A 27,686-nucleotide genomic window follows, 5' to 3' on the forward strand; every position below is an offset into this window, starting at 1 on the left:
GGGGGGGGGGGGGGGGGGGGGGGGGGGGGGGGGGGGGGGGGGGGGGGGGGGGGGGGGGGGGGGGGGGGGGGGGGGGGGGGGGGGGGCAACCGCAAAGATTAGGCTTGAGGGGCTCTTCGCCGGCAATTATCTTTTATTTTATATAATGGGGGCGTTTTGGGAAAGCACCAATTCCACGCAGCGTTTGGAATCTCAACGATTTGGAGCAAACCGCTAGTCTAAATCGCTGGTTAACCAAACAATGGATTTGGCTTTTTGATCATGGTTAACCATTATCAAAATGCCAAAGATGGTGGATCTACCATTTACCAAACATGGCTTTGGACTTTTATGAATTAATTAGTTTCCTTGATTTTTAATAAATTGACTATTCGTTTGCCCTTTCTTCGTCATAATTAATGTTGGTGTTGCAAATTTGATTTAGTTTTGCTTTTGTCTATTGTTACTAGTTTTTTACGGGTGTTGTGCGAATAGAATAATACCCAATATTTATTTTTTAAATAAATACTTTAAAGTATATCAATACAAGATTATATAGGAGATAGATGTTTATGCATATGTAATTGAATATTGAATTTGTTTATTTAAATCGGTAATTCAAAGTATATGAATGCAAGATAATATATGAGAGACTGATTATAATTGTCACTAAAATAAATGTTTGTTATTTTGTAAAAATGCTAATCTAAATACTTAATTAGTCTAAAAATGATAGTATAAATAAATACTACTTTTGGTAATAAAAATTTATACATCTTAAATCATATTAATAAATAAATACGATTTACCTTTAAAGTGAATAACTGTGATGTAGTCTAAAAAATATTACGGGGTAGTTTTCCGCTTCAATTTATTGAGTTATTTGAATGTTTTCTTTGTCAACAAATCTTTCCCAAGTAGTTAATATAATTGACTTCAAATTATTTTTTTTTTAAATTTTTTTTCTATGTTATTAATTGAATACTTGGTAAATAAATATATAACATTATTTTGTATTATAACTTTGATACAGACTATTTAATTACAACATAGTGTAAAAAGAAGACAATAAATAATGTAGTGAATATAATTAATTATATTAAATTTGAAGATAAAGAATATTTGCATTGTAGAGAATAAAGACAATATAACTTATGTGATGGCCTGCGTAGCAGAGGTCCGGGATCACATTTGTTCTTGTCACTCATGCCATTACCGCATGACAGTCTGCGTAACAGGAGGCAATTGAAACATCCTTCAAGAATTACGACCAATGCATTACATGCTACTTCCTATACCTAGGTCATTCTATTTCATCCAACCAATGAACACATAGTCCAAGTTCCCCTCCATTCACTTTTTAATATTGCTAGAATTTTATATATATTGTGCTTAAAAAAAGTACTTTTCTAATATTGTTATAATTTTATCTAGTACTCCGTATCATTTATCCCAATATTTATAAGGAGTAATATATTGAGTAAATATTAGTTTTTTTTTTCAAACGTTAATAACATTCTTGTAATATTGCTTAATTTAATAATTATTTTTCAATTTTGATCAATTTAATCTTAGTATTTTTAAATTTTATAAATTATGTACACAAATTATGGCTTTTTTAGGAAAAAAAATAATAATGAAGAGGTGGGCATGGTCATCATTTTGGCCAAAAGAACGATGGTGGCCCGACCATTGTTGTAGCCAAAATAGTGAGGGCGATTGTTACCGGGCATGTCCCCATAAGGACAACCATTTCCTTAAAACTTATTTCAATTCAATTTAATTGGAGAAATTATATCGTGGATCTAGGTCCACCTTGTATTTTAAATTCTGATTAAAAATGATATTCAGATTATGTGTTTGCAGTTAACATATTATGTGCATGCAATTAACAGATTATATGCATGTAAATAAATTGAATGTACATTTTATGTTAATTACAGACACATAATATGTTAACTACAAACATATAATATGTTAATTGTAGGCACATAATATGTTAATTACATATTATGTGCATGCTCTTAACACATTGTGCGTCTATAGTTAACATATTATGTGTCTTTAATTTATTTGCAGATATATAATTTATTAACTGAAGATACATAATATGTTAATGACATACACAATTTTAGACCAGGGTCTATAATGAAAGCTGAACATTGGTTCATGGTATAACAATTGATTTAATTAGTATCCACATTAAAAATATATATAAACTAACGGCAAATTATTATACTTAGATATAGTTAGAGATATTTCACGACTCTTGCACCAATAATGCATTATTATATATATAAGTTCATATATTCTTGCCCAGTAATTGATAAAAGTAATTTCCTCCCCTACGGTCATGTGTTCAACAACATAAAGTAAACTCTAGAATAAGTCAAGCTAAGTTGCATGCCTTTAGAATTAATTCTTCTTATGTAGTCGGCTCTAGCTTCTGCTTCTCTCTGAGCATCATCGAGTGGAGTGGAACTGCTAGTTAGCTTTCTCCTTTAGTTCCTGGCTTGTGGGAGCACCCATCAATGGTGGCTCTGGTTTAGGTTCTTCTACTGCATGCATTTTGCAAATTCAAGTGCCAACTAGGAGAGAGAGGAGGGAAAGAAGGAAACAGAGAAAACGACAAAAAAAAAAGACTTGAAACGTCAGCGGGCACGTGAATTGCATGAGCCCAGCCGGGCAGGATCTGTGCAACCCAAGCACGCGTGATCACCTCTCATTTCACTTTTCTCAAACAAAAAACCATTACTATTGAGGAAATAAACAAATATAGTAGTATAGAAAATTAAATTTGGTTGAAGAAATTACCTGATTGGAAGAAACGAAGCCTGTGGCGAAGTGAGAAAAGAGGAGGTGCATTATCTTGAGCATCATCATCAACAACAACATGGTTCTCTCTGAAGTGAACTTCCAGCAAATGATAAACATTCTTTCTTGAAACTATTTTCTTCTTAAACAGCTTCTCAAGTCTTTCATCACACAGGATTCTTCTCTTGTATGTTGGATCTATGAGGTTGTTACAAGCCACATACTTCTTCATTATGGCATCAACCTCTCCTTGAGAATACTGCCTCGATTCTTTGCCAATTGAATCGAGAAATTCTATCAACGGCTTCAAACCCCATCCAAGAAACTCCATTTTGTTCCTTCTGGATTTGCTCTTCTTGTTCTGGACGTTCATTTTGTTGGATCCACTGCCAAACTCCATTCAAAATATTCACCTGTCATAAAGAGTTATAAGATCTCTATACAATTTGTGACATGTCACTAAATATTGTGACAAATAACAAATTAAATAAATCATGGTTTAAAAAAAAACTAAATATTTATATGGATAAATTTGATTAATAGCAAATGCATTAATCAGCCGGGCACGTGAATCGCACGCGCCCAGCCGGGCAGATCCAGTGCAACCCAAGCACGCGTGATCACCTCTCCTTTCACTTTTCTCAAACAAAAAACCATTACTATTGAGGAAATAAACAAATATAGTAGTATAGAAAATTAAATTTGGTTGAAGAAATGAAGAAACGAAGCCTGTGGCGAAGTGAGAAAAGAGGAGGTGCATTATCTTGAGCATCATCATCAACAACAACTTGGTTCTCTCTGAAGTGAACTTCCAGCAAATGATAAACATTCTTTCTTGAAACTATTTTCTTCTTAAGCAGCTTCTCAAGTCTTTCATCACACAGGATTCTTCTCTTGTATGTTGGATCTATGAGGTTGTTACAAGCCACATACTTCTTCATTATTGCATCAACCTCTCTTGAGAATACTACCTCGATTCTTCGCCAATTGAATCGAGAAATTCTATCAATGGCTTCGAACCCCATCCAAGAAACTCCAATTTGTTCCTTCTGGATTTTCTCTTCTTGTTCTGGACCTTCATTTTGTTGGATCCACTGCCAAACTCCATTGAAAATATTCACCTGTCATAAAGAGTTATAAGATCTCTATACAATTTGTGACATGTCACTAAATGTTGTGACAAATAACAAATTAAATAAATCATGGTTTAAAAAAAAAACTAAATATTTATATGGATAAATTTGATTAATAGGAAATGCATTAATCAGCCGGGCACGTGAATTGCACGCGCCCAGCCGGGTAGGATCTGTGCAACCCAAGCACGCGTGATCACCTCTCCTTTCACTTTTCTCAAACAAAAAACCATTACTATTGAGGAAATAAACAAATATAGTAGTATAGAAAACTAAATTTGGTTGAAGAAATTACTTGATTGGAAGAAACGAAGCCTGAGGCGGAGTGAGAAAAGAGGAGGTGCATTATCCTGGGCATCATCATCAACAACAACATGGTTCTCGCTGAAGTGAACTTCCAGCAAATGATAACCATTCTTTCTTGAAACTATTTTCTTCTTAAATAGCTTCTCAAGTCTTTCATTACACAGGATTCTTCTCTTGTATGTTGGATCTATAAGGTTGTTACAAGCCACATACTTCTTCATTATGGCATCAACCTCTCCTTGAGAATACTGCCTCGATTCTTTGCCAATTGAATCGAGAAATTCTATCAATGGCTTCGAACCCCATCCAAGAAACTCCAATTTGTTCCTTCTGGATTTTCTCTTCTTGTTCTGGACCTTCATTTTGTTGAATCCACTGCCAAACTCCATTGAAAATATTCACCTGTCATAAAGAGTTATAAGATCTCTATACAATTTGTGACATGTCACTAAATATTGTGACAAATAACAAATTAAATAAATCATGATTTAAAAAAAAAAACTAAATATTTATATGGATAAATTTGATTAATAGCAAATGCATTAATAATGTGAATTTGATTAAAATTTAGGTTTTTAATAGTACAATCTTTCTACCCCTTTCCTATTACAGAGTATAAGCAAGTTCACATAACCTTGTATCAAATATCAATCAATAGAGATTCCAAAATTTCAATTTTTTTTATAACTCAAATTAAAGTAACACTCGAAATCTTACTATAAGAATTTTGTCATTTTTCAACCACCCAAAAAAGTAGATTAAAATTTAGGGTTTTTATTTTCAAGTGGTAGTTTGAATCTACAACCCTCCGACAAAGATTGTTGACATTTCTGACCACTTTTTAAAGGTGGTTGAAAAATTCATAACTTTGGAAAAGCGTAATGTCCTACGGCTCCTGCCGGTGGTAGGAGTTTTTGACACCCGATCAAAAATCTTTAAAAATTTTCCTATCTAAGGAAGAAAAATAGCGAGAAAGAAGAGGATGAGAAAAAAAAATGTGATTGGTAATGTCGACCGCATTAACTACCAATTGGTGATAATGAGAAAAAATTTTATCGGTCTTAAAAGTGATCAGGAAATGTGTTTCCGACTAGAAATCCTAAATTTCTAATAGTGTCTTAGTATATGTAAATGTAAAAGTAGATAGATTAATTTCCAAAATTAGTGATTGAAGGATCAAAGTAAAACCCAAAATTAAACAGAAACCATCAAACAAAAAGTGGAACAAAAAAACAAACAAAAAAATTAGGTACAAAATCATTCAACAAATAAACAAATGTAGTATAAAACTAAATTTGATTGAAGAAGTTACCTGATCGGAAGAAACGAAGCCTCCGGCGAAGTGAAAAACGAGGAGAGAAAATGGAATTGAGAACGAAGCACGTACTAGATTACGGTACTAAAATCCTAATCGACGCGGCGGAGAATTTATATAGTTAGGTTTAAATCTAATTTCGCATTCTCAAAACGCCCAAATTAAACATCTTTTTTTTTTTCCTTGCATCAATAATATGATCACTTGTGAATCATAAATTTATTCATATATTTCAGTGTGACTTGAATGTCATTCTTGTTGCTTAACAAGACATAGAACTTAGCTTGCACTAGACTTGCACACAATGTGCACAGAAGTTACTGTAGTTCCATGCCTGAAAATCTTAGCCCAAGAAGCCTTCTTCTTCTTAGCTGCCTCCTCTTCATGTGCTCAAACATTGTAATCTCTAGAGCAGTTAAGGCCATAAGATGAACGTCATCTGTCAATCTTTATATTCATATATATAAATGTAAATCAAATGCTTTTTTTTTTTTTGGTGTCCTGCAGGTTTCTAGGCTGGAACTTGTGCATATATAGTTCTGAACCTCATTAAAGTAAATATAAAGGATTTCGGATGTTAATTCGGATAATTCAAATTACACGTATTCATGAGGGACAAAATTAGCTATATATATACACGTTTTGTTCAATTTTACATATTTTTTTGTTAACCCACGAGATGTTCTAAGTTATCCCTAACTATAAAAGACACCCTTAAATCCTTAACATACTCAGACAAATCATCATTTGTACAGAACCAACCCAATTAAAATGTAAGTGCTAACCATATTAATTTAAAATTTGACTATTCAATAATCAAATTAACATTTCTTTAAATGTTTAAAATTAGAACTTCTGAGCATTTTTTTTCTCTTATTTACCAGATCAGACCTTTAAATATAAATTTTAAGTACATTAACTTTTATTTACTAATAGTATATTAAATAATACTCCCAAATCCAAACAAAATTTTTGTTTAATTTTAATTTTTTATTTAATGCGGCTTGAAAGCTTGCTATTTTTTATTCAATGTTTCAAGCCCGCAAAAGGCTGCCACGCATGGCCGCCTTTTGACTATTCTTTTTTTTTTTTGTTATTTTAATATTATTTTATTATTATATTTATAATATAATATGAAAGTAGAATCACTTTTAAAAGTAAGAGAGTATTTTAGAAATGTAGAGAAAATAGTGAACAAATAACAAATTTGATAATATAAAAGTGAGATTTATTTTTTAAAAGTATCAGAACATTGTAGGAATAAAGATAGCGTTATGGAGTAATAATTCAAGATCATGCCACCAAGTACATGTACAGTACTACATCATGATAATTCCACTTAAAAGTTAATAGTAGTTAATTCTAAATTCTTTTTCACTTTATAATTTTATATTCTCTAGGTTGTTTTTTTTTTTTTCAAATAATAATAGTATATAATTATTAATTACCTAATAAATATTTTCAATGCAAATTCGTGGATGGTTGAATCCTCACAAAATTTGTCAGAGAAGCACAAATTACTGCCATAATGCCATTATGAATATATTACTCTTCAACCTTAATTTATATGGAGTAATAATAATAATATCCGGTGGAGACGAAGGAGGAAGGGGGAAAGAGAATGCCGGCCACCCCTCATCCTTCGTCTCCGGCGGAGACAAAGGAAGAGGGTGAGGTGGCCGGTACTTTTATTTTTTTTAATAATTTTTTTAAATTTAAAAATTTTTAAATAAAAATTAAATAAATCAGCCAATCACCGGTAACTTGACCGCAAATTTGACCAGAAAATTTAACGACAAGACCATATGATACAAATTGAATAGTCATGCACCTAATTTGAAAATGTTAATAGTCAAGGACCAAATGTGATACAAATTAAATAATCATGCACCTAATTTGAAAATTTTAATAGTCAATGACTAAAACTGATACATGTATTATAGTCGAGAAACTAAAAATGACATTTTCTCATAATAATAATAAGGGTAAAAATCCTTTGAAGGGAATAGGATAGCATGTACAAGAGCACAGCTCTAATTAGTCTATTCAGATATCAGTTGAGATCATATAAAAAAAAACAATCTCATCACCTATTACTCTATTAGGGGGAGAAAACTGTACAAATAAACAATGAAATGCTGCTAAACTAGTCATGCCTCCCTTACAATGCAGTCCATTATACTTCCTCCTCTGAATCCTGATTAAGTTTGATGTTGATTCTTCAAGAAAGAGTTGTTCATTCGGGGGATGCAACTTCTTTCAGTTCAAACATACCCAATCTCGCATAACCTCCCGAGTCAAGAGTTAATCTGCGCATTTTGCGTTTTGTACTTCTGAAGCTCTTCTTGGGTGCGAACGAGCCTACAGAATGCAGATCAAGAAAAGCCAAAGATTGGAAGCGGATAGGTTTTAGCATTTACATATATTTATCATACCAGCGTATATCAATGTTTACCTCCATTGTAAATCGGTTATTTCACGTAGTAACTCCTTCTCCCTATCATGAGCTGCCTCCAACTACAAATGATATGGGAAATTTGCGAGATGTTAATATGAGGGAAAATGGTGCAATCTGTAGGAACTTAACAAAGAATGAGAATTGATAAAGAAAAGCATCTTCTTTAACAGAAGAAATGATTAGAAAAAGGATGTGAAGTGCTGATGTTCTAATGAAATCTAAGTGAACTTTGGCAGGTGAGGTGTAAATTAGAGCTCAGAGATCTCAAGGCTTTCATTATGATGGCAGAATATTTACGATAATAAAATAAAGAATCAGCAAGAATAATGAAAGTCACATACCAATGATTTGTCTGCCAATGGCATGTTCAACAAAAGCTCTGCCCCATCCACTGCATGATTGGCCGGATGCTTAAATTAAGAAAATATTTATATAGATCATAAATGCAAATTCACGGGGCATTTCATTGGTTATACCTGTTGTCTCTCCAGCAGAGGCTTGCCTCATTAAGTTAAGAATGTTCTCCTGTCAAAAGAAATGAATGTAACCCTCCAAGACAATAATAATAAGTGTCATAAATTCCAGGTAATTAAGTTCCTACCCTTTCAGTAATATTTGCATGCAACATATTTTGCAATACTGGAAGAAACGAATGAGAAGGAAGATTTGGTGACATGGTATCTGTTGTCAATGAGTGAGATGTATATGGATGTTGCGCAATCACCTGCATGCGTTTCAAACCGTGCATCAAGCACACAAATTGAAATATGATCAGGCAAGTAATTCAGTAAGACACTCTTTCAGTCTCATCTACAGATACTTGCTAAGCACTTTTCAATTTAGAAACATGGAAAAGGATCTTATAATCATTTTGGATTAATAGAAACAAAAAAAGTGGCTCAAAAGATGACCAACCGCCATGCTGTGGCTTTTCTGTAACATTGGAGCTGGAGAAATCTACAGAAAAAAAAAAATTTTAAAAAAGTTCAAAAGCAATTTCGAAATTGTTCACTTGTATGGGAGAAAGCTCAGGTGTTATATTTCACCATTTCTAAGTCAACTTTCTCGGATGTAACTTTGAAACGTCCTTTTTGTTGAACAAGATGTCCTTTTGTCTTCTCACTGAACTCTTCACCCTTTCCTACAGTAATTATTTTGTGATTCTATAAATATTCATCATAATCAATATAAAAAACGTAACGCAGTGTACATGAGAGAAACCAGTTGGTGAATAAATTAAGACCAATAGTTTTAAGACCCAAAAGGTGAATAAATTAAGACCAATAGTTTTAAAACACAAAAGGTGAATAAATTAGAAGCACAATAATAGTATACCTGATGTTCTCAAAGGTGGTTTAGCGGCTTCAGCAGACATATCTTCTACTAATTGATGAAAGGAATTGCAAGCTGATATGTTTAGAGGTTGAATTTTATCCCTGAAACTATTAGGAAATGAATATTACTAATGTATACAAAACGCTACACAAAGAGAATTATTGATAGCAATATGCAACCACTACTTGGCAAAGAGGAAAATGCGTACACCACATATTTTTGATACATGAAATCAAACATCTCAAGAAAGAATGTGAAAAAATTTGCTTATATACCTTTGCCGTGAATTTACAGGTGGGCTATCAGAGAATTTTCCATCAATCTCAAATTCAGGTTTTCCAAGTAAATGCTTTTCCACGTGATTGTAGGAAGGAGAACTTCTTGAGTTTTGGGGGTCATGAATTTCAGTAGGAAGGCTTACATCATCATGATCTGATTTTTCACATTTAGCTCTGCAAAGTATAAGTCCAATTATGCACACTCTGGACAACAAAATGCCATGTAGAAGATGGATGACACCCAACATGCTTATGCAAAATCACTATGCAGATATGTAATATATCTGACTGTAAGTGTGTTGCCGCAAATGTTACAAAAGAGTAATCGTTAAGAATTCAGATCTGTGAGAAGAGGGCAACATACATGTTAAAAGCTGGCGTAGTGTCACAAGGTGAAAGAGGAGCAGATGGATTGTTTTCATCCTGGGAAGATATATATGTGTGAATATGTCATATTAGGGGGAAAGCCCTAAAACAGCATAATATCAGAAAAAGAAAGAATTTACATACAATCTCTGTGCCATCTGAATTTTGACTTAAAAAAGAAAACTGATATTGAAGTTTTGGAACTAGGTTAGCTGAAGAGAGCTGACGTTGAATTTGTTTTCCATTGTTTTCGAGCCCTCCAGGTAAATTTGAGCTCCCAACAGGATCCTTTTCAGCACTAACTTCCTCATCTGGGATCTGACAGGTGAAAAGGAGGAAAACAATACCGTATTGTAAGAAATAGATATCATTCTAAAAGTTCATAAATAAGATTTCTACATCCCTTACTTATTAGCACTAAATAAGATTATTAAATAAGATTTCTACATCCCTTACTTATTAGCACTAAATAAGATTATTAAAAATCAATGTTTCAAAAATTGCGCCTAGACGTTGGCCGGTCGCCTAGCGTATCACCATACTCGGTGGTCTAGGGGGCCGACTAGGCCGCCTAGTCGGCCGATTAGCTATTGTTCCCCTTTTTGTTTTTGTTTTTTTAAATAATTATTTCACTCAAAACGACGTTGTTTTGAGTGAAATAACTCTAAATCGTTCAAACCCTATATGTTTTTTAGGTTAATATTAATATTTTAGTATTAACTATTAAAGCATTAAATAGTTTATAATTATTAAGTCTTAAAAAAATTTTAAAAATAAAAAAATACACCAGCGCCGAGCAATTTTTTCAACCATGTTAAAAATATGCACATTGAGTAGAGAAGAGAATTATTTGCTATACCAAAGAAGCCTGAGCCTTTAGATCATCAAGGTTGAAGTTCCAGCTGCTTATCCCACGCTTATACTCATTCTGCACATATTTGTGAGGCATATGAAAAGCTACAGAACTAAAATGTGAAAAAAAAAAAAGAAAAAAAAAAGAGCTCACTATTCTACTGCAAAAAGTAGAAGGATTTTAAAACAAGCATCTACTAAACCAGGAAAGAGATAGGGAGAGATAGAGAGAGAGAGAGAGAGAGGAAGAGAAGCATGCAACTATGACCTAAAATGTAAATCCTCTTTGTTTGTTTGATGTCAAATTTGACATATGCAAATTTTGACAAGAACAAATCAGGCAAAAGTAAGATATATGAAATAATCTTAAAGGATGTTTAATTAAAGCACAGATTTGAATTACCGTGTTCAGTTAAGCTAATGGAACTTATTTCAATGAGATTATTGATATTCCTGACATTGCAACAGTTTTAGTATGTTGATTCAGTAAATGACAATCTTTTTATTGGCATGAGGATATTTGTAAATGCTTGAAACTCAAAAATTAGGCTGTGTTTGATATGGAGTATCAAATATTGAGTTAAGGAAAGCAACTGTCATGGGCTAAATTTTGGAAGGCATATAGGACATGAAATGTTGTATTTTGTTTTTTCGTAAATGCAATACAAAGGGTAGAAATTAGGGTTAAAGAAGTGAAGCTTATATTTGACACCCAAGATTACACTAAGCAATAAGCATTGCAAAGTCTATACAGGTAGTAGGAATTTCTTCCTCCTTATTCCAGTATTACAAACTGCAGTGAAATCTGATAGAAGGAAAAAACATATATGAAGAAAAACAAAAACCCTTATGGTGTAATTACTTCTCCCTTTGTAACACTCTTCAGAACAGCCAATAAACACTTAACCACCTTTATACCCACTAATATACACATGAATAAATAAGAGCCACATGTTTATTGCTGTTACAGGATCAACTCTGGCTGCTGAAGCATTATTTGAATGCAAGACACTTTCTTTGTTTACTTTTTAGTTTGAATAAGGATTGTAGGAACTCAAACCTGTGACATTTCTTCTTTTTGTCCATCTGGTATTTTCTTTTCAGCCAACATTTCTTCTTCTTTCTTCTACATTTAATAAGTGAGAAAAAGAATCACTATTAGTTTAGTCCAATAGAAAAAGGGAAATAAATTTAAACATCACTAGTAACCTTCAAAGCCCTAATCCGATCACCCAGAGCTGGCAAGCCATCCAGCAATATTTTTGCAATATAATCATTTGAGCGAGCTTGCTTAAAGAAAGAATGTTTCAACAACTTTTTAGCTGAAGGTCTTTTTGAAGGATCTTTTACCAAACAACTAGCAATCATCTGCTTAAAAGACTAAAAAATGTACAAGAAAAAAACATGTCAATGATATCATTCCATAATACTCCTATACAATGTTTCTTGAGAAAATACCTTGGAGAACTTCTTGTCTCTTTCATAATCAAGACCAGGAGGTGCATTTTGCAATGTCATTAACAAAACCTGGTGAATAGTTAAGGTTTAGTTAAAGATTTTAAAACGAACTATAAAAATGAAACTAAAATCATTTTGATGTGGCAATGCACCTTCATTGGAGGATACTTTGAGAAAGGTGCATGTCCATGGGCAAGCTCCAAAGCAGTTATACCAAAAGACCAAATATCTGCCCTGCAATATCATGAATGGAAAAGAAAAATTATACATATAGTCATATAGATATAAATACTCATGTAGACAAAAGACAATTTCTGAATTTCAATTTCACATACTTGCAATCATAACCATGCAATTGCTCCATAACCTCTGGTGCCATCCTGAATAATAGACCCATTAATAGTGTTATAAAAAGAAATGAAAATCTGTGATTTCACTTAATTCCCATTGCAGAGAATAAGTGATGAAAATAATCATTCACAAGGCACAACTTGATCAAGAACATCAAGATCTTTTTCAAAAGAAAATGATAAGCATGAAATCTGGAAATATTTATCCAAGCTTGCCACATTCTGAAATTAGAAACCTCATGACTAGTTTGGCCAAAGATAATTGTAGAATATACGCAAACATTAGGTCTATGAAGAGCTTACCAACAAGGAGTACCAACAAATGTGTTTCTCATGCGTGTTCTGTCACCTGAATCAAATAAGCAAGCAGACACACCAAAGTCACCAAGCTTAATTCCACACCGGGCATCTATGAGAATGTTTCCAGCCTGAAAATTTCCAAGTAAAAACATTCCAACATTAATTGTGAAACAATTACTACATTCATCTCAACTAAGTGTCATTAGATTGTGGAAATATCAATTGTTGTATTAGATTGAATAACTGTTTACAAATTTAATACAAGAGTTTTTTTTTTCCCGGTTTAGGAAATGCAATATTATTATAATAAAAGATGACAATAGCCATTTGCTAGAACAATTTTAATACTCACTTTCACATCTCGATGAATGTGGCCATGATGATGAAGATACTCTAAGCCCTTTAATACTTCACGCAATATGGTGGCAATGACAACTTCTTCAAAACCATCTGGATAAGCAGCTTTCAATATGTGAAGGCATGAACCGCCCGCCATGTAAGGCATGATAACCCACAAATTGTGATCGCTAACAAAAGAGCAATGAGATTTTAGAACATTGGGATGGTCTACTAAGACCATTGTCTGCGCTTCCCGGAAGACATTACTCTGGAGTCAAATAAAAAATGAACTTAAATGTTCCATCCTCTTCTAAGTAACACTTTGACACATATTTAATACTTTGAATTTAATATGAATGACTAAAAGGAAGGAGGAGAAAAAATGTCCAAAAATTGAACTATTTGTGAACCTAATTAATTGATTTTTGCTTCTTTAAGTAGAGAAAGAGCTAGGCCTTTAGACTTCAATGGAGGTGCGAGAAATTAAGAGCTCTTTCACTTGAAAGTTTGTAAGTGCTTTTTTTTTTTGGTGTCATTCAAGGAAGTAGGCACAAAATATTGATTTTAAATAATTGTTAAAAGAAGTAAAGAAAGATAAGTCAATATGATGAATAAATACTAAATAAGACAGGTCCAAAGATATGTATATACACACACATGCAGAAACAAGAAAATGATGTTTCAGTACAAGGCATGTGATTTTCTATACAAGGTTAGGCAAGTCATGGCCACATGGGCATGCAAACTGAACCTGATACCATAAAAAATATTCTCTGTATAAAGGACAAACTAGGAATCTATAAACCATCTCAATATCATAGTAGTATAGCACTGTTCTCCATTGTCCATTTAGTGATAGAAACTATATATACTTTTCAATAGTTATTTTCCCTTTTCAGTTTATTTTAATTTAGACAAAAAAAATGCTATTAACCAAGAAGCTTCTTAAATTTAGTTTCCCTTATTCATTTTATAGATCTTTCACATTTTAAGAAGCAAGCTGCATTTATTTCAATTTTTCAATTTTCATTTCTCCATTTTCTTTTGCCAGTTTTTCTTAAATGCATTTTTTATTTTCGGAACAATTGAGAATTTTTCTGAATAATAAACACAGCCAAAGATTAAATAGTGGCCTGGAATGCAATCAAACAGTGGCCAAAGAGCCTAGTAAGTGGCGTATACTCGGACATCAAGATTCAAGTTTAAAATGCAGCTTCCGAAATTAGCAATATGTGCGACACCAATGAAGCCACCACAGTATAAACATTTCGAATTTCAGAAAACAAAACGACTATAGAACAAAAGGAATTACCAGATCACAATTATCACGTTCGAAATCAAGGATTTTGATTGCTACGACCTCGTTTAACGGCTCGCAGAGAGCGCGATGAACAGATGCACTGACTCCCTGGCCGATCTCCTCATACAGAACATAATTCTCCGGCCCGATCGGATACTTCTTCATGATTCAAAACCAAATGATCTCCTCCACTACTGAACGTCGAACAACACACAAATGCAGCTGGCTGGGGATCTACAGCTCCGGAACCTACACAAATCTCTCTAAATAAAAAGAAGAAGAATTGAAGTAAAATTCAAAATGAAATTTTCGGAAATTGCAGGAAAACAGAGGCCTGCGAGGCAGTAGAAAACTCACCGAGAATGAGACCAGATCCATGGAAGGAATTGAATAAATCCAGGAAAGCGAAATTTGGGAAGCAAAGCAATGATTAAAAATTCCGGAAATGAAAAAGAAGAATAATTCTCAAGGAAAAAGGAAGAGTAACGAAAAAGGAAATCATTGATGATGAGGAGGATGGCGGTGATGATATGGAAGATGCTGCTCTCTCAAGCTTTCTCGTGATGGAGAGAGAGCTACGAGCTGAGCGGCGCTGGAAGAGGGAAAGCGTTTGTATGCATGAATCCCGCCACCTGCTCTCTCTGCCACATTCACTTTGCCCCTAATATACACTTGTATTAGGCCGATGATGAAGGCGCTACTAATGCTACTTTAAAAGATTCAACTATTAAAGTATATACTATATACTATATACATCTTGTTTGCATTCCCCATTTCCCCGGGGTCTGGATTGGGCCCGTTTAACCCGTTTTTAAAAGAAGTTAGGCTCGAGGTACCCCTACAGCCTACAAGCACTCTAATCAGATGTTATGCCATGGATCAGATCAAGGTGAAACCAAATCCATGTTCACAGTTTTAATACTCTATGTTCATAATTTTAGAACTCTATGCTCATAATTTTTGAACTCTATGTTCACAATTTTTAAATTCTATGTTCATAATTACAAAACTCTATGTTCACGATTTTTGTGAATATAGAGTTCTAAAATTGTGAACATAGAATTCTAAAATTGTGAACATAGAATTTTTAAATTGTGAACATCGACTTGGGTCCAACTTGCAAGGTGGACCCGGGTCTATAGCATAATTTGCCCACTCCAATCCCTCGGCAAATTATATCGTGGATCAGTGCAATGTTGATCCTGATGCAATACATAGAATTTGCCTTTATAATGCACATTATTAATGTTCATAATATACAGTACACATAAACACAATATAATGAACATGAATTTTGTGTATTACGTTAAGTGTTTATGTGTCCTCAGTTATATAATACACATAATTCATGTTCATAATGCACAAAAATTATGAATTATGTGTCCTCAGTTATATAATACACAGAATTCATGTTCATAATGCACAAAAATTATGTTCATAATACACATAATTCATGTTCATTATATTGTGTTTATGTGTAGGTGTATTATGATTTATGAACATGAATTCTGTATATTGAACCAATGTCCACATTGCACTGTGGACCCTGTTCCATGATATAACGATTGCAATCCCCCACCCCCAAATTTATGGTTGTTATGCCATGGCAAAGTGGACCCGGCTCCATGTTCACAATTATAAAACTTTATATTCACAATTATAAAATTTTATATTCACGATTTCATAACTCTATATTTACAATTTCATAAAGCTATATTCAACAGTATAACACAATTTTTTAACCTATATAACAAAATTGTGAACATAGAGTTCAAAAATTATGATTATTGAGTAATGTAATTTTGTATATTAAGATCTAAAATTGTGAATATCGAGTTCTAAAATTGTGAACATGGACCTGGGACCTGACTCCATAGCATAATTTACCCCAACCTTGTTTTGTGTAATTAGGGTTCGTATTTAATATTTTAAAATATTGTTGATACCAAGAATTGAATCATTGATCTTTCAATTAATCTAATATTATTGAAACCAATTATGATAAAAACACTTGTTAAACAACTTTATATAATTATATATTTATTTAGGTCATTCACAAACATTATATACATAACTTATTTATTTTACATTTATTACAAGTATTAATTAATATAATTATATTACATTTATTAAAAGTATTAATTAATACCCCTTAATTATATTTTTATATAAATATTAATATAAAGTTTATTTTTTGAAGATAATATAAAGTTTATTTATTTTGTAAAATATATAAAGTTATAAATTATATATTTTTATAAAGTTTATAACTTAATAATATTATAATTACAAAATAAAAATATTACATGTAAACTATATTAGTATTAAATATAAATTATAATCATAGATTAAAAATTAAAATCTAATTATACACACACATACTAGTATGTCGCAGGGGCAAAGACAATAATGTAACAAAAAACAAAACAATTGACAAAAATATAAAAATTTTAAAATTGGGACAAAAATGTGATAAACCCGGTTTTCACATGCGTTTCTTGTCAGAAACAGTCAAACACAAACGCAAATGGGAGTTGCGTTTTTCAGAAAATGCAAGTGGGACTTGTGTTAATTTTTTTCAATTTTTTTTTCTTCAGCGACCATATTTGGTCGCCGGCTTCTCCGACAAAGGAGAAGCCAACGATGGTTTCTGGCTTCGCCAATGAAGGAGAAGCCTTCTCCTTCGCTGGCTTCTTTGCCGGCGACCATTTCCCAAAAAAAAAATAATTTTAAAAAATTAACGCAAGTGGGACTTGAGTTTTCCAAAAAACGCAATTCCCATTTGCGTCTGTGTTTGACCGTTTCTGCCAAGGAACGCATGTGGGAACTGAGTTTTTCACATTTTTGTCTCAATTTTAAAAATTTTCATATTTTGTCAATTGTTTTGTTTTTTGTTACATTATTGTCTTTGCCCTTATGTCGCACGGTATGAATCTTAATAATATTATCATTACATTTTATATTAAATACAACAGTAAGTTATTTATTACATTATTATAAATATTAAAAAGCTCAATTCACTAAATACATTTACAATTTTCAATTACAAATTTTATATATATATATATATATATATATATATATATATATATATATAAAAGTATTGGCCCAAAAGCCCTTTTATTTTATAAGTCCAAAATAATAATTATGGCCCTCAACATCCATCTTATCCTTGGACGGGTCACGGATCCTATTTGATTCATCAATTTTGAACTTTGTTCTCTTTGAAAAAGTTGATTGCGATGTAATTATTGTCCACTTCAAGCACTCAATAATTTCTTGGATATGTAATAAAATTTAAATATCATATCATGAGTATCCTAATCATACATCCAAGTAGTCTTATAATCACCTTCAATTAAAAACATTCATCATTCAAGCACTTCAAACATTCATCAATTTTCCCCCAAATTTAACAACATAGGGTTAGGCATTTCAACATTCAAGAGTTCAAGAATCTTCTTATGAGCAATTTGTAGGTAAACTATGTATTTATATTAAACAAACAACTCATTCAACCAACTCACAAGCATGTAAATACAAAATATTCACTTGTACAAAAAATATGAGAATGGAGAAGATACTCAAAGTAAATATAAAAAGAGTAGAAGGTTACCTTGATTGGGAGATCAGAGTGCATAAGGATAGAGAACTTGAAAACTAGGAGATGTGAGAGAGAGTGCGTGTGTGTGTTTGTGATAAATGGCAACTACTTTGTGATAGAGAGAGATAGGGTTCGTGGAATGAGAAGAGAAAATGGGAAAATGTTTAAATACCCGAGTTGGGATAAGTATCGCGTGTCTGAGTTGCGCCACACAGTAATGATCCGTGTGACAAGACTTATTACCACGTTGTGAGGCCTCATGACAAAGGAAACTGAGGCACTACCTTGCCAATCACGCAGGCCATCACATTGTGGTGGCCTGCATGATTAGCAAAGGGTGGTCCTAGATTTTCCTTCTCATGCGGGCATTCACCGCATGATAGCCTACGCAACAAGTAAAAGTGTAAAACCAAAGGGGTGTTTCTGCTATCCACGTGGGTAGTCACCGCGTGATGACTTGCGTGGCAAATAAAAAAAAAAACAAGATTACCTCCTTTTTGCTCTTTGTGTGCATTCCCCTTCTCATTTGCTTGTGTTTCCACCAAAATTCCTCCTCCAAGAAAATCCTGGACCAACAAGAAATTACCTTGCACATAAAAAATCACTCAAAACCATAGAGAAGAAAACCCAAATATTAAGATAACTTTAGGTTTCCTATCAAGAACCGCCACATTTAACGTAATTGGCTCGATGCAACTTTCTACTAACCATCTTTAAACACATGGATAGAAACTAGTGCTTTCACCCCATCCACTCACTCTTCAAGATGCGTCCTCAAGTGTCGGACATTCACAAACTCCTTAAAGTGCATACTCGACATATCTTTCTCCCAATGTAGGCAATCATCTACTTGCATTCCTCCCAATGAAGCAATACGACGTCGGCTAAATAACTAACCGGCATCGTATCGCTTCGTTGACATTAAAAATAAAAAATTAATAATAATACGACATCGGTTTTCTTACAAACCGACGTCGTATATGGAATTTAAAAATAAAAAAAATGCAATAAGACGTTGGTTATTTATATAACCGACGCAGTAGGTAAGTAACTATTTTTTTTGGTTATTTATAACGTCGGTTAACAAATAACCGACGTTAAATTGTTTTAATTTTTTTTATATAAATTTAGTTAACCTTTAGCGTCGATTTTTCATATAACAGACGTTATATGTGATTTCTGTAGTAGTGGTAGCGCTATGCAAATTTGAGCCTTTTTGTTTTCTGGGTTCCTTCCATTAGCACTAAATAAACTAATTTACCACCATTAAAAAATATTTAAAAAATATATATTTTTGGTCATAAACAATAAATTTTGAAAGGGAAAGATGTTTCTCTAGACTGCACTTAATAATCGAGTTCTTGGAAACGCTAAAAGGAAGAGAAGGGGTCTCTCTATAGAGGGATGCTACGAGATTTGCCTAGGGAGTGAAGAATAGGTTGAGCACGTTTTAAAGGGTTGTAGGCTTGTAGCGAGCCAAAGAAGTGTGGAGAGCAGTAACTGGAAGTGACAGATGCCGCGCTTGGAATCGGTTCAGTTTGATGACTTGGCTAGAGAATAACATCATTGGTCGAGGAAGGATAGATGATAGCATCTATTGGCCCTATACATTTGCCATTATAGAATGGTGGATCTGGAGGTGGCGAAAGGATATTGTTCAACGCTAAAGAAGTGGAGATACAAAGGAAGGTTGCATGGATCAAAGAAGCTGATGAGGAAATATGTCGTGCATTTATGCGAGAGGAAAACATGAAGTGTGTCGCTGGTACTTAAAGGATTGCGAGACTCTATTGAAAGCCATCTGCTAACCATCATTATACCATTAATGTGAATGGGAGCATCAAGTCCTTAATATATAAGGCATGGTATGGTGGAATCCTCAGAGGCGAGAACAGCCCCCTAGTTTGCGAGGAGGCTTACCTCAATGACTTTGGCATGCACTTGTATCCGTAGAGTGAGAGAGAGTAATTAGTTCTTTTTACCTTTCTCCAGGTTACCTCCGTGCATTTATGGTTAAAAAAAAACTTTCCTTTTTCTTTATAAAGTGAACAATAATGAAAAAATTGAAATTCAAAAGCGCTCACTGATTTCTTAATTATTTTTGCTGCAAACCCAAAAACTCTTTTTATTTTTTTCTTTAAAATAATTTCACTGATTTTAAGTATAAATATCTTCTTCACTCTTTCGATTCGTGAAAGCAGCAGCATTTGCAATTGGGTTGTTGTTCGAATCTAGGGTTCTTTTTTAAGCCCTTCTCTTACAGTTTTCCCTCTTTCGATCCGTCATTTTGCGGAGATGAAGCTCACCGTCAAAACTCTCAAAGGCAGTCACTTTGATATTAGGGTTCAACCCTCCGACACCGTCAGTCTTTCTCTCATGTATTTCTATTTGCGTAAATGTACATATCTGTTTACGTATTGCTTCGTTTTGATTGCTCAAATTTGAATTTAAAACCTCGGATAGCTGGGAATTTTCGTATTTTATATCTAAGTTATAGTGTGATGATGTTTCAATGAAATTCATGGCTGAGTATTTGATAACATAGTTTTGGATTTCTGCATAACTGTTTCAGTATATCTTCTTGATGCTTATTTCATTCTGTTACTGAAGTGTTTTTGGATATGGGAACAATTCATTTACAAAGTGAAAATTTTAGCTGCGTAGATATATTATTAAAGTGGGTAATTTGCCTGTATCCTACTGCAAGTTACTGTAGTTTTATCATCGACCAGTTATTATGGATTTGGACAGAGCAAAGGCTTAGCTTTGTTAAATAAAATTTCCCCCCATTCTAACATGAAAGAAATGATCAAGGTATTGGCACTTAAAATAATTGTAACTTCCTGTGCAAGTTTTCTGCAATATTGGGAAATTATGAATTGCATGCATCCTTATTATAATGCGTTAAAAGTGAGTGCAGTGGAAAATACAGTTTAGTTTCTTGTCCTTTAATAAATCATGTAATTAATTGTGTATGCAACATATGGTTTTAATGTTTAAGGCAGAAATTATATTGCAATGCACATTTTTTCGGAGTATTATCTTTAGTCTTTACTCTGTCACATAAGTAGTAACATGCATTGCATTGTTTATGAATTTATCATGACATTTAAAAATGATTTAGTTCAGATGGGTACAGATGACCAGGTAGCAGTTTAGGTTGGAACGTTAATCTCTTAGTGCCCATGGTTGAGGGCTTGAGGCATTGTCTTCTAATATAGTCAATGGTAATGCGCATGCTTTGTGTGATGAATGCTCATCTCATTTAATATGCATGAGGAACTCACAGAAAGATCAGAAAACTGAATAGATCCCTTAGTGCATCATGCTGGTAAAGTATGCTATTTGGGTGAAGCAGACAAGCATGAGTATTGTTGATTTGATTGGGGTGGGGGGGCAGGTAGTCATTTAATTAAAAGTTCTTGAACTTCTTGGGACATCAGAGTATCATGCATCACTCCAAACACCATAATTTCCAGGTCACATGTGCTTTGCTTGTAATGGGATAAAAAAGAAAAAAAATAAAATCAATGAAAACGTGGGATTCCTTTTGATCTATTATCCTTCAAATGAGTTTTGAATTGACTGGGATATTCCTTTTAAAATTTTAGGTTATGGCTGTAAAGAAAAACATTGAAGATGCACAGGGCAAGGACAGCTATCCATGTGGTCAGCAGTTACTTATTCATAATGGTAAAGTATTGAAAGATGAGAGCACGCTGGCTGAAAACAATGTTTCTGAAGATGGATTTCTTGTAGTCATGCTTAGCAAGGTAAAATATCTTTTTAACATCTGGTTGTTGCTGCGAGTTTGCAACTACTTTTGCTAGTGCTTTTACCCACAATACCCCGAATAATTTGTGTAGTATGAGTACCAGAATATGGCAGTCCTGACTCGTTATATAATTTATATTGGATGGCTGGACCAATTTTCTTGTAAATATTTTTATTATGCAGAGCAAAACTGTAGGATCAAGTGGGACATCATCTGCACAGGTGTGTTGATCATATCATAGCCCTAGATATTAGGGATAAGGGTAAAATAGACCCTCCAACTATATACCAAAAATGCAATTAGGCCCTCAAACTAAAAAAATTTCGAATTGTAACTCTTAAACTGATTAAACTTGTGCAATTAACATATTTAACAGGTTACCAAAAGGTAACCAGTTAATTTTGCTTGCTTGGCATCTGATTCAAAAGAATTTTTTTTTTAAAAAAAAAACTATATTAAAAAAAAATCTGCTGGCGGGCTTCTCTGTTCGATTTGAACGGAGAAGCCAGCATTCGAACGGAAGCCAATGGCTTCTCTGTTCAAATCTAACAGAGAAGCCCGCCAGCTTCTTTGTACATGGCAGCTTGGCTGCCATAGCGTTGTTGTTGATTTTGTTTTTTAAAATTTTTAATATAATTATTTTAATTTTTAAAAAAATATTAATCGACGTGGCATCTTACTTGGCATCTTGCGTGGCAGGTGACTTGGGGTAACATGCTATTATAGGTCAAATGGGTTATAATTGCACTGTTTTAATAAGTTTAAGGGGGTTCAATTGGAGGTTTTTTTAGTTCGAGGACCTAATTGCACATTGGTATATAGTTGGAGGGTCTATTTGATCCTTATCCCAAGATATTATTGTAACCCTATGTGTTTTTCATGTTTGATATCTCTTCTTTTTCTCCTACTGTTCCTTTAAACAGCCTTCAGCAACTGGTGCTCCAACTTCTAATCCTACTACACCAGCTGAAGTTCCTTCTTCAGAACCGTGAGTTTAAATGACAAATGTTAGTTTGCTTTAGCTGTTTGTTATGTTGGACAACCACTAATTTCTGCTGTGAATTTTAACTTGTAGGGCCCCTAAGAGTGTAGCATCTGCTTCTGATGCTGCAACAGCTAGGTACAAACTACTCATCCATCTAATGATATAAGTTTTTTTGTTTTTGTTTTTGTTTTTTTTTCCTTCTAGGATTTTGTTATCAAAGCTTCTCTGACTCACATTTTTTGCTCAAGTGGCTGACTTCACTTGATGTTCTCTTGTTGTAGTGTTCCCTCTGATACTTATAGTCAAGCTGCTTCGAATTTAGTAGCTGGTAATAATCTTGAGCAGACCATACAACAAATTATGGATATGGGTGGTGGAAATTGGGACAAGGAAACGGTTACACGTGCACTTCGTGCTGCTTATAACAACCCAGAAAGAGCTATTGACTATTTATATTCAGTAAGTTATTTGTGCCTTTACCCATATCTATCCTTGCAACACAAACTTCTGTTAGTATTTACACACTGGTGTTTTGTTTATAGGGGATTCCAGAAGCAGCTGAAGTTGCTCTACCAGTGGCTCAGAGTGGTGGGCCTGCTGCAGCTCAAGGTGCAGTTAATGCTATCCCTGTTTCGGGAGGACCTAATTCATCTCCCTTGAATTTGTTCCCTCAGGTCTGTTATAGTTTTCTCTTGTTCCTCATAATATATGCCTGCATTTTCTTATAGACTATACACGGTAAATTTTATAGGAGCAGGTTTCTGGTGCTGCTGGTGCTGGTCTTGGATCCCTTGATTTTCTCAGAAACAACCAACAGGTATGATTTGTATCTTCCCAAGTCATCTTGTTTATATACCTAAATGCATTTGTTACCCAATTCTAATGAAGTTATTGAAAGTGTCTTCTTTGCATTCCAGTTCCAAGCTTTGCGTTCAATGGTTCAAGCTAACCCACAAATCCTGCAGGTCAATATTCCGATTTTCTCTTGTTGTGTTTCTTTGGTTTTTGATATATTCTGGCATCACATTTGGTCCTTTTTTTGCAGCCTATGCTTCAGGAGCTAGGAAAGCAAAACCCCCATCTTTTAAGAACAATACAAGAGCACCATCAAGAGTTCCTCCAGTTGATCAATGAGCCTGTTGAGGGTTCTGAGGGGTGAGTCTTCCAATCTTGCTCCCTTTTTGTGCGGTGTCCTTTGATATATTATGCTCTGACCATTCCAAGCTTGCTCCCTTTTTGTGTGTGTCCTTTGATGTATTGTATTAGCAAAATGTTGCATCTGCTCAATTATGCTGGAAATCATAGTGGTTCTGTATTGTGGATCGATGTTCAATTCATTATTTGATATTGTTAGAGTATTAGAGTAATTTGCTGCATAAAATGACTGATTTTGTGATTTTGTCATCCCATCATCATATTTTCCAATGTTCTTGGAGCCAAGTTGGTCAAATAGGCAAAATGTGTAATCTGGCGGGATTGCATTGTGAGAAGCATTCTCATTATTAACATATTTGAATTTCTTGCAGTGACATATTTGATGATCAGCCCGAGCAAGATATGCCCCATACAGTCAGTGTTACGCCAGCAGAGCAGGAGGCAATTGAGAGGGTAAGAAAACCACTCACTCTGGTCTCTTTGTCTCCATCACACTCTTACATTATGCATATGTAGTAACGAGAAGTTCTTGATTTCCGTGTTTCCTAGCTCGAGGCCATGGGTTTTGATAGAGCACTAGTGATCGAGGCATTTTTAGCATGCGACCGCAATGAGGAATTGGCAGCAAACTATCTGCTGGAGCATTCAGGCGATTACGAGGACTGAGTGATTTTAAATTCTTAGCTACATTCTTCATCAGGCAGAGTTTTTCCCAAGTGAGCTGTGGTTTAGAGGTTGGAGAGATGTAAAAGAGATGTTAATGATGGTTTATACTGTACTTCCCCAGACTTTTAACTGCCTTTGTTTTATCCGCACTCCTCCCACCCTAGAGAGAAATATTTTTATAATTTTGATCTAGATATGCTAAGGTTGGTTCAGTATTCAGATCAGGGATGCATCATATGAATACCATTGAATTGAATGAATCTTAACCAATAGTTGCTTGAGTCTCTCCTCCCTCTTTCCTGCACTTTTTTTAATAAATCATTTTGCTGCAATGCTTAGTGATCATTTTTTTTTTTTTTTAACAAGAAACAAGTTTATTGATTCATCAGGCGTGGGACTGAAAATCCCCTGAAATCATACATAAAAGCGTTTTGCACAGATGCTGGGGCGTTTTGCACAGATGTTGGTAAAGAGAAAAAGTCCAAAAACTAAGAAGGGTGAGAACGGTGAATGCTAAAAGCAGCTAGTGCGTTAGCGACATGGTTTGCGACATGGTTTGCTTAGCGATAAACATGAGATAAAGAAGAAGTCCATGAAGCAAGCAAACTCTTAATGTGGTGGGTCGCATTTATGATTTTCCATGGAATGTGCAGCAGATCAGATGTTACAAAATGAACCAGGTTAAAAGAGTCAACCTCAATCAGAGATGGATGTTTGGCAGCAGATTCACACCAGGAAAGAGCATATTCAAGAGCAAAAATTTCGGCTTCCAGAGCTGATGTAGCTTCAAGGGGAAAAGATAAGGCTGCAACAAGGTTACCTGCTGAATTTCTTATGCAGGCTCCACCTGCAGCGCCTGAGCTAGTGAAGGAGGCGTCCGTATTAAGCTTTAGTCTTCCCGATGGAGGTTTTAACCACTTGACCCAGGTCGTGATTCTGCGTTTTGGGGGAGAGAAAGAGGCAACAAAACCTTCTCTAATGAGGAACAAATTAGAAGTACCATTTGAGCGTAGAGGAGATGCAACAGAGAGTAACATGAATTCTCGTTTTACCATTTTAATCAGCGAGCTTGTGGAGAGTGATGTTCCATCATAGATGGCATTGTTGTATGAGCACCATATGAACCAGAGAATAATTGATGGCATTAAAAGGATTAGTGTACCTGACGCTGGAGATGGTGATTCTGCCAACCACCAACAGTGACAAGCATCCCTTATGGTAAAAGCATTATGACAAGAAACATTGAAGGTTGCAGCAAAGTAAGACCATATCAATGTTACCTTGTCACATCTAAAGAAACAATGCTCCATAGTTGCTTCAGCATTCCAGCAAAATGGACAAACTGATGGCAGATGGATTCCAAAACACATCAAACAGTCTGGTAGCGGAATAAGTCCGCGGAGGAGTTTCCACATGAAAATGGACATTTTAATTGGAAGAGGCTTTACCCAAATGTTTTTTGATGACATTGTGATGCCTGCCTTTGGACGGAAGAATTCATACGCTGAGTCCATTGTAAATTTTCTAGAGTTTGATAATTTCCAGATAACGTTGTTGTCTGTTGTGATCATGCAGTTGTCAAGAGTCTCAGATATATCAACCATTCTCTTCCAGACATGGGAGCGCGATGAATGTCTCANTCCAGACATGGGAGCGCGATGAATGTCTCACTCCATCAGCATATCTAATCCGCATGAAATCCGTCCATATGGATGAATCATTACAGAATTTATACCATAACCGAGCTGTATTTGCTTGTTGAACCGCGGTCAGTGATCGAATTCCCATACCTCCCTCTTCCACAGGATAACACAACTTAGTCCAAGAGGCCCATTGGTGCTTTGGTTTCCCGTCAAGGTTTCCCCAGAAGAAGCGTGCCATACGCTGTTTGATGTTTTTGATTATTTGCTTGGGGAGTTGGGTAATCGCCAAGGAGTAGAGAGGGATAGCTGTAAGCACGTGTTTTATGAGAGTCAGACGGCCACCTGGAGATAAGAGTTTTCGTTGCCATCCCAGCAGTTTGCGATCAATTGTCTCCAAAATATGTTGATAGTAAAGCACTCTGTTTCTGCCCCGGAATAAGTTGATGCCAAGATACCTGAAAGGTAGAGTCGATCGCTGCATCTTAAGAGTACGTTCCATGGCATTAATGCGCTGTGTGGAGCAATGCTTGGAGGTGACAAAGAAGCTCTTATGGTAGTTGATTCGTTGACCCGAGGCTGCTTGATATATTTCAAGGATATTTGATAGCCTTCGTAGTGATGAGGTGCCACCATTGACAAAAATAATGATGTCATCTGCAAACGCGAGGTGGGTGATAGTTGGGCAGCCCAAAGATGTTGCATATGGGGAAATTAAACCTATCCCAATGTTGTTGATTAACATACGTGAGAAGGCCTCCGATGCTAGAATAAACAATATTGGAGAAAGGGGGTCTCCTTGTTTAACTCCCCGAGTAGGTTGAAAGTAGCCACAACTAATTCCGTTCACCATGATTGAGAGTCTGGTGGCTGTCAAATTGTTCATAATTAAGTGAACAAAAACATCTGGAAAGCCAAACCGGATAAGCAATTGTTTTAAAAAAGGCCATGCTAGTCTATCAAAAGCTTTCATCATATCCAACTTAATTGCAACATTGGAGCCTCGGCATCTCTTGTCTAGAAAATGGATCAATTCTGAGGCTAATAACACATTATCCTGAATACTTCGTCCCTCAATAAAGCCTGTCTGTTCCCGGGATATCAGATTGGGGAGAATCTGTCGCAGTCTCGTGGTGATGATTCTCGTGAAGATTTTGTTGGCAAAGGAGCATAAGCAAATTGGTCTGAAGTCAGAGAAAGAATCTGGGTTATTCTTTTTGGGAATTAAAACAATTTGAGCACTTGCAATTGCTTTAGGAATCGGGACTCCTGCAAAGA

The 27,686-nt window shown here is 34.7% G+C and overlaps 3 protein-coding genes across 5 annotated transcripts; 1 reads left to right on the forward strand and 2 right to left on the reverse strand.

Moving 5' to 3' along the window:
• Nucleotides 1-2,463: 2,463 nt before the first annotated feature.
• LOC115995868 lies at nt 2,464-4,621 on the reverse strand. Its single transcript, XM_031235016.1, has 5 exons — nt 4,222-4,621; nt 4,127-4,137; nt 3,523-3,887; nt 2,794-3,179; nt 2,464-2,537 (listed from the first exon to the last, which is right to left on the reverse strand). Exons 1-5 carry the CDS (start codon nt 4,619-4,621, stop codon nt 2,464-2,466), a joined length of 1,236 nt encoding a protein of 411 aa, XP_031090876.1.
• Nucleotides 4,622-7,510: 2,889 nt separating this feature from the next.
• Nucleotides 7,511-15,217, reverse strand: LOC115997115 (serine/threonine-protein kinase BLUS1-like). Of its 3 annotated transcripts, none has more exons than XM_031236614.1 (21): nt 14,941-15,217; nt 14,596-14,832; nt 13,297-13,551; nt 12,948-13,072; nt 12,630-12,674; nt 12,447-12,528; nt 12,295-12,363; nt 12,046-12,216; nt 11,897-11,962; nt 10,844-10,912; nt 10,129-10,302; nt 9,983-10,041; nt 9,616-9,792; nt 9,341-9,447; nt 9,052-9,146; nt 8,921-8,962; nt 8,607-8,729; nt 8,482-8,530; nt 8,347-8,396; nt 8,003-8,064; nt 7,511-7,908 (listed from the first exon to the last, which is right to left on the reverse strand). In XM_031236614.1, the coding sequence occupies exons 2-21, from the start codon at nt 14,746-14,748 to the stop codon at nt 7,845-7,847; spliced, it is 2,037 nt and encodes a 678-aa protein (XP_031092474.1). In that variant the 5' UTR covers nt 14,749-14,832; nt 14,941-15,217; the 3' UTR covers nt 7,511-7,844. The 3 variants fall into 3 exon arrangements, with proteins under 3 accessions (XP_031092474.1, XP_031092475.1, XP_031092473.1); XM_031236615.1 differs by having other exon boundaries at nt 12,046-12,126; nt 14,596-14,846; XM_031236613.1 differs by having other exon boundaries at nt 14,596-14,846.
• Nucleotides 15,218-20,358: 5,141 nt separating this feature from the next.
• LOC115995553 (ubiquitin receptor RAD23b-like) lies at nt 20,359-25,054 on the forward strand. The gene is made up of 12 exons (XM_031234611.1): nt 20,359-20,548; nt 21,799-21,960; nt 22,145-22,183; nt 22,886-22,950; nt 23,038-23,082; nt 23,229-23,406; nt 23,490-23,621; nt 23,699-23,764; nt 23,865-23,912; nt 23,993-24,102; nt 24,474-24,555; nt 24,652-25,054. Exons 1-12 carry the CDS (start codon nt 20,483-20,485, stop codon nt 24,766-24,768), a joined length of 1,110 nt encoding a protein of 369 aa, XP_031090471.1. The 5' UTR covers nt 20,359-20,482; the 3' UTR covers nt 24,769-25,054.
• Nucleotides 25,055-27,686: the final 2,632 nt, after the last annotated feature.

This window comes from Ipomoea triloba, chromosome 11 (assembly GCF_003576645.1).
Source record: "Ipomoea triloba cultivar NCNSP0323 chromosome 11, ASM357664v1".
Lineage (NCBI taxonomy): Eukaryota > Viridiplantae > Streptophyta > Magnoliopsida > Solanales > Convolvulaceae > Ipomoea > Ipomoea triloba.

Coding starts and splice junctions, on each gene's coding strand:
- LOC115995553 (XM_031234611.1), top strand. CDS start 20,483: ATGAAGCTCACCGTCAAAACTCTCAAAGGCAGTCACTTTGATATTAGG. Junction 22,951..23,037: donor GAAGTTCCTTCTTCAGAACC/GTGAGTTTAAAT, acceptor TTTAACTTGTAG/GGCCCCTAAGAGTGTAGCAT. Junction 23,913..23,992: donor CTAACCCACAAATCCTGCAG/GTCAATATTCCG, acceptor CTTTTTTTGCAG/CCTATGCTTCAGGAGCTAGG.
- LOC115995868 (XM_031235016.1), bottom strand. CDS start 4,621: ATGGAGTTTGGCAGTGGATTCAACAAAATGAAGGTCCAGAACAAGAAG. Junction 3,180..3,522: donor CTTTTCTCACTTCGCCACAG/GCTTCGTTTCTT, acceptor GGAGTTTGGCAG/TGGATCCAACAAAATGAACG. Junction 2,538..2,793: donor GCTTCGTTTCTTCCAATCAG/GTAATTTCTTCA, acceptor AAATGCATGCAG/TAGAAGAACCTAAACCAGAG.
- LOC115997115 (XM_031236614.1), bottom strand. CDS start 14,748: ATGAAGAAGTATCCGATCGGGCCGGAGAATTATGTTCTGTATGAGGAG. Junction 12,675..12,947: donor TTTGTTGGTACTCCTTGTTG/GTAAGCTCTTCA, acceptor TCTATTATTCAG/GATGGCACCAGAGGTTATGG. Junction 10,042..10,128: donor ATTCAGATGGCACAGAGATT/GTATGTAAATTC, acceptor ATATCTTCCCAG/GATGAAAACAATCCATCTGC.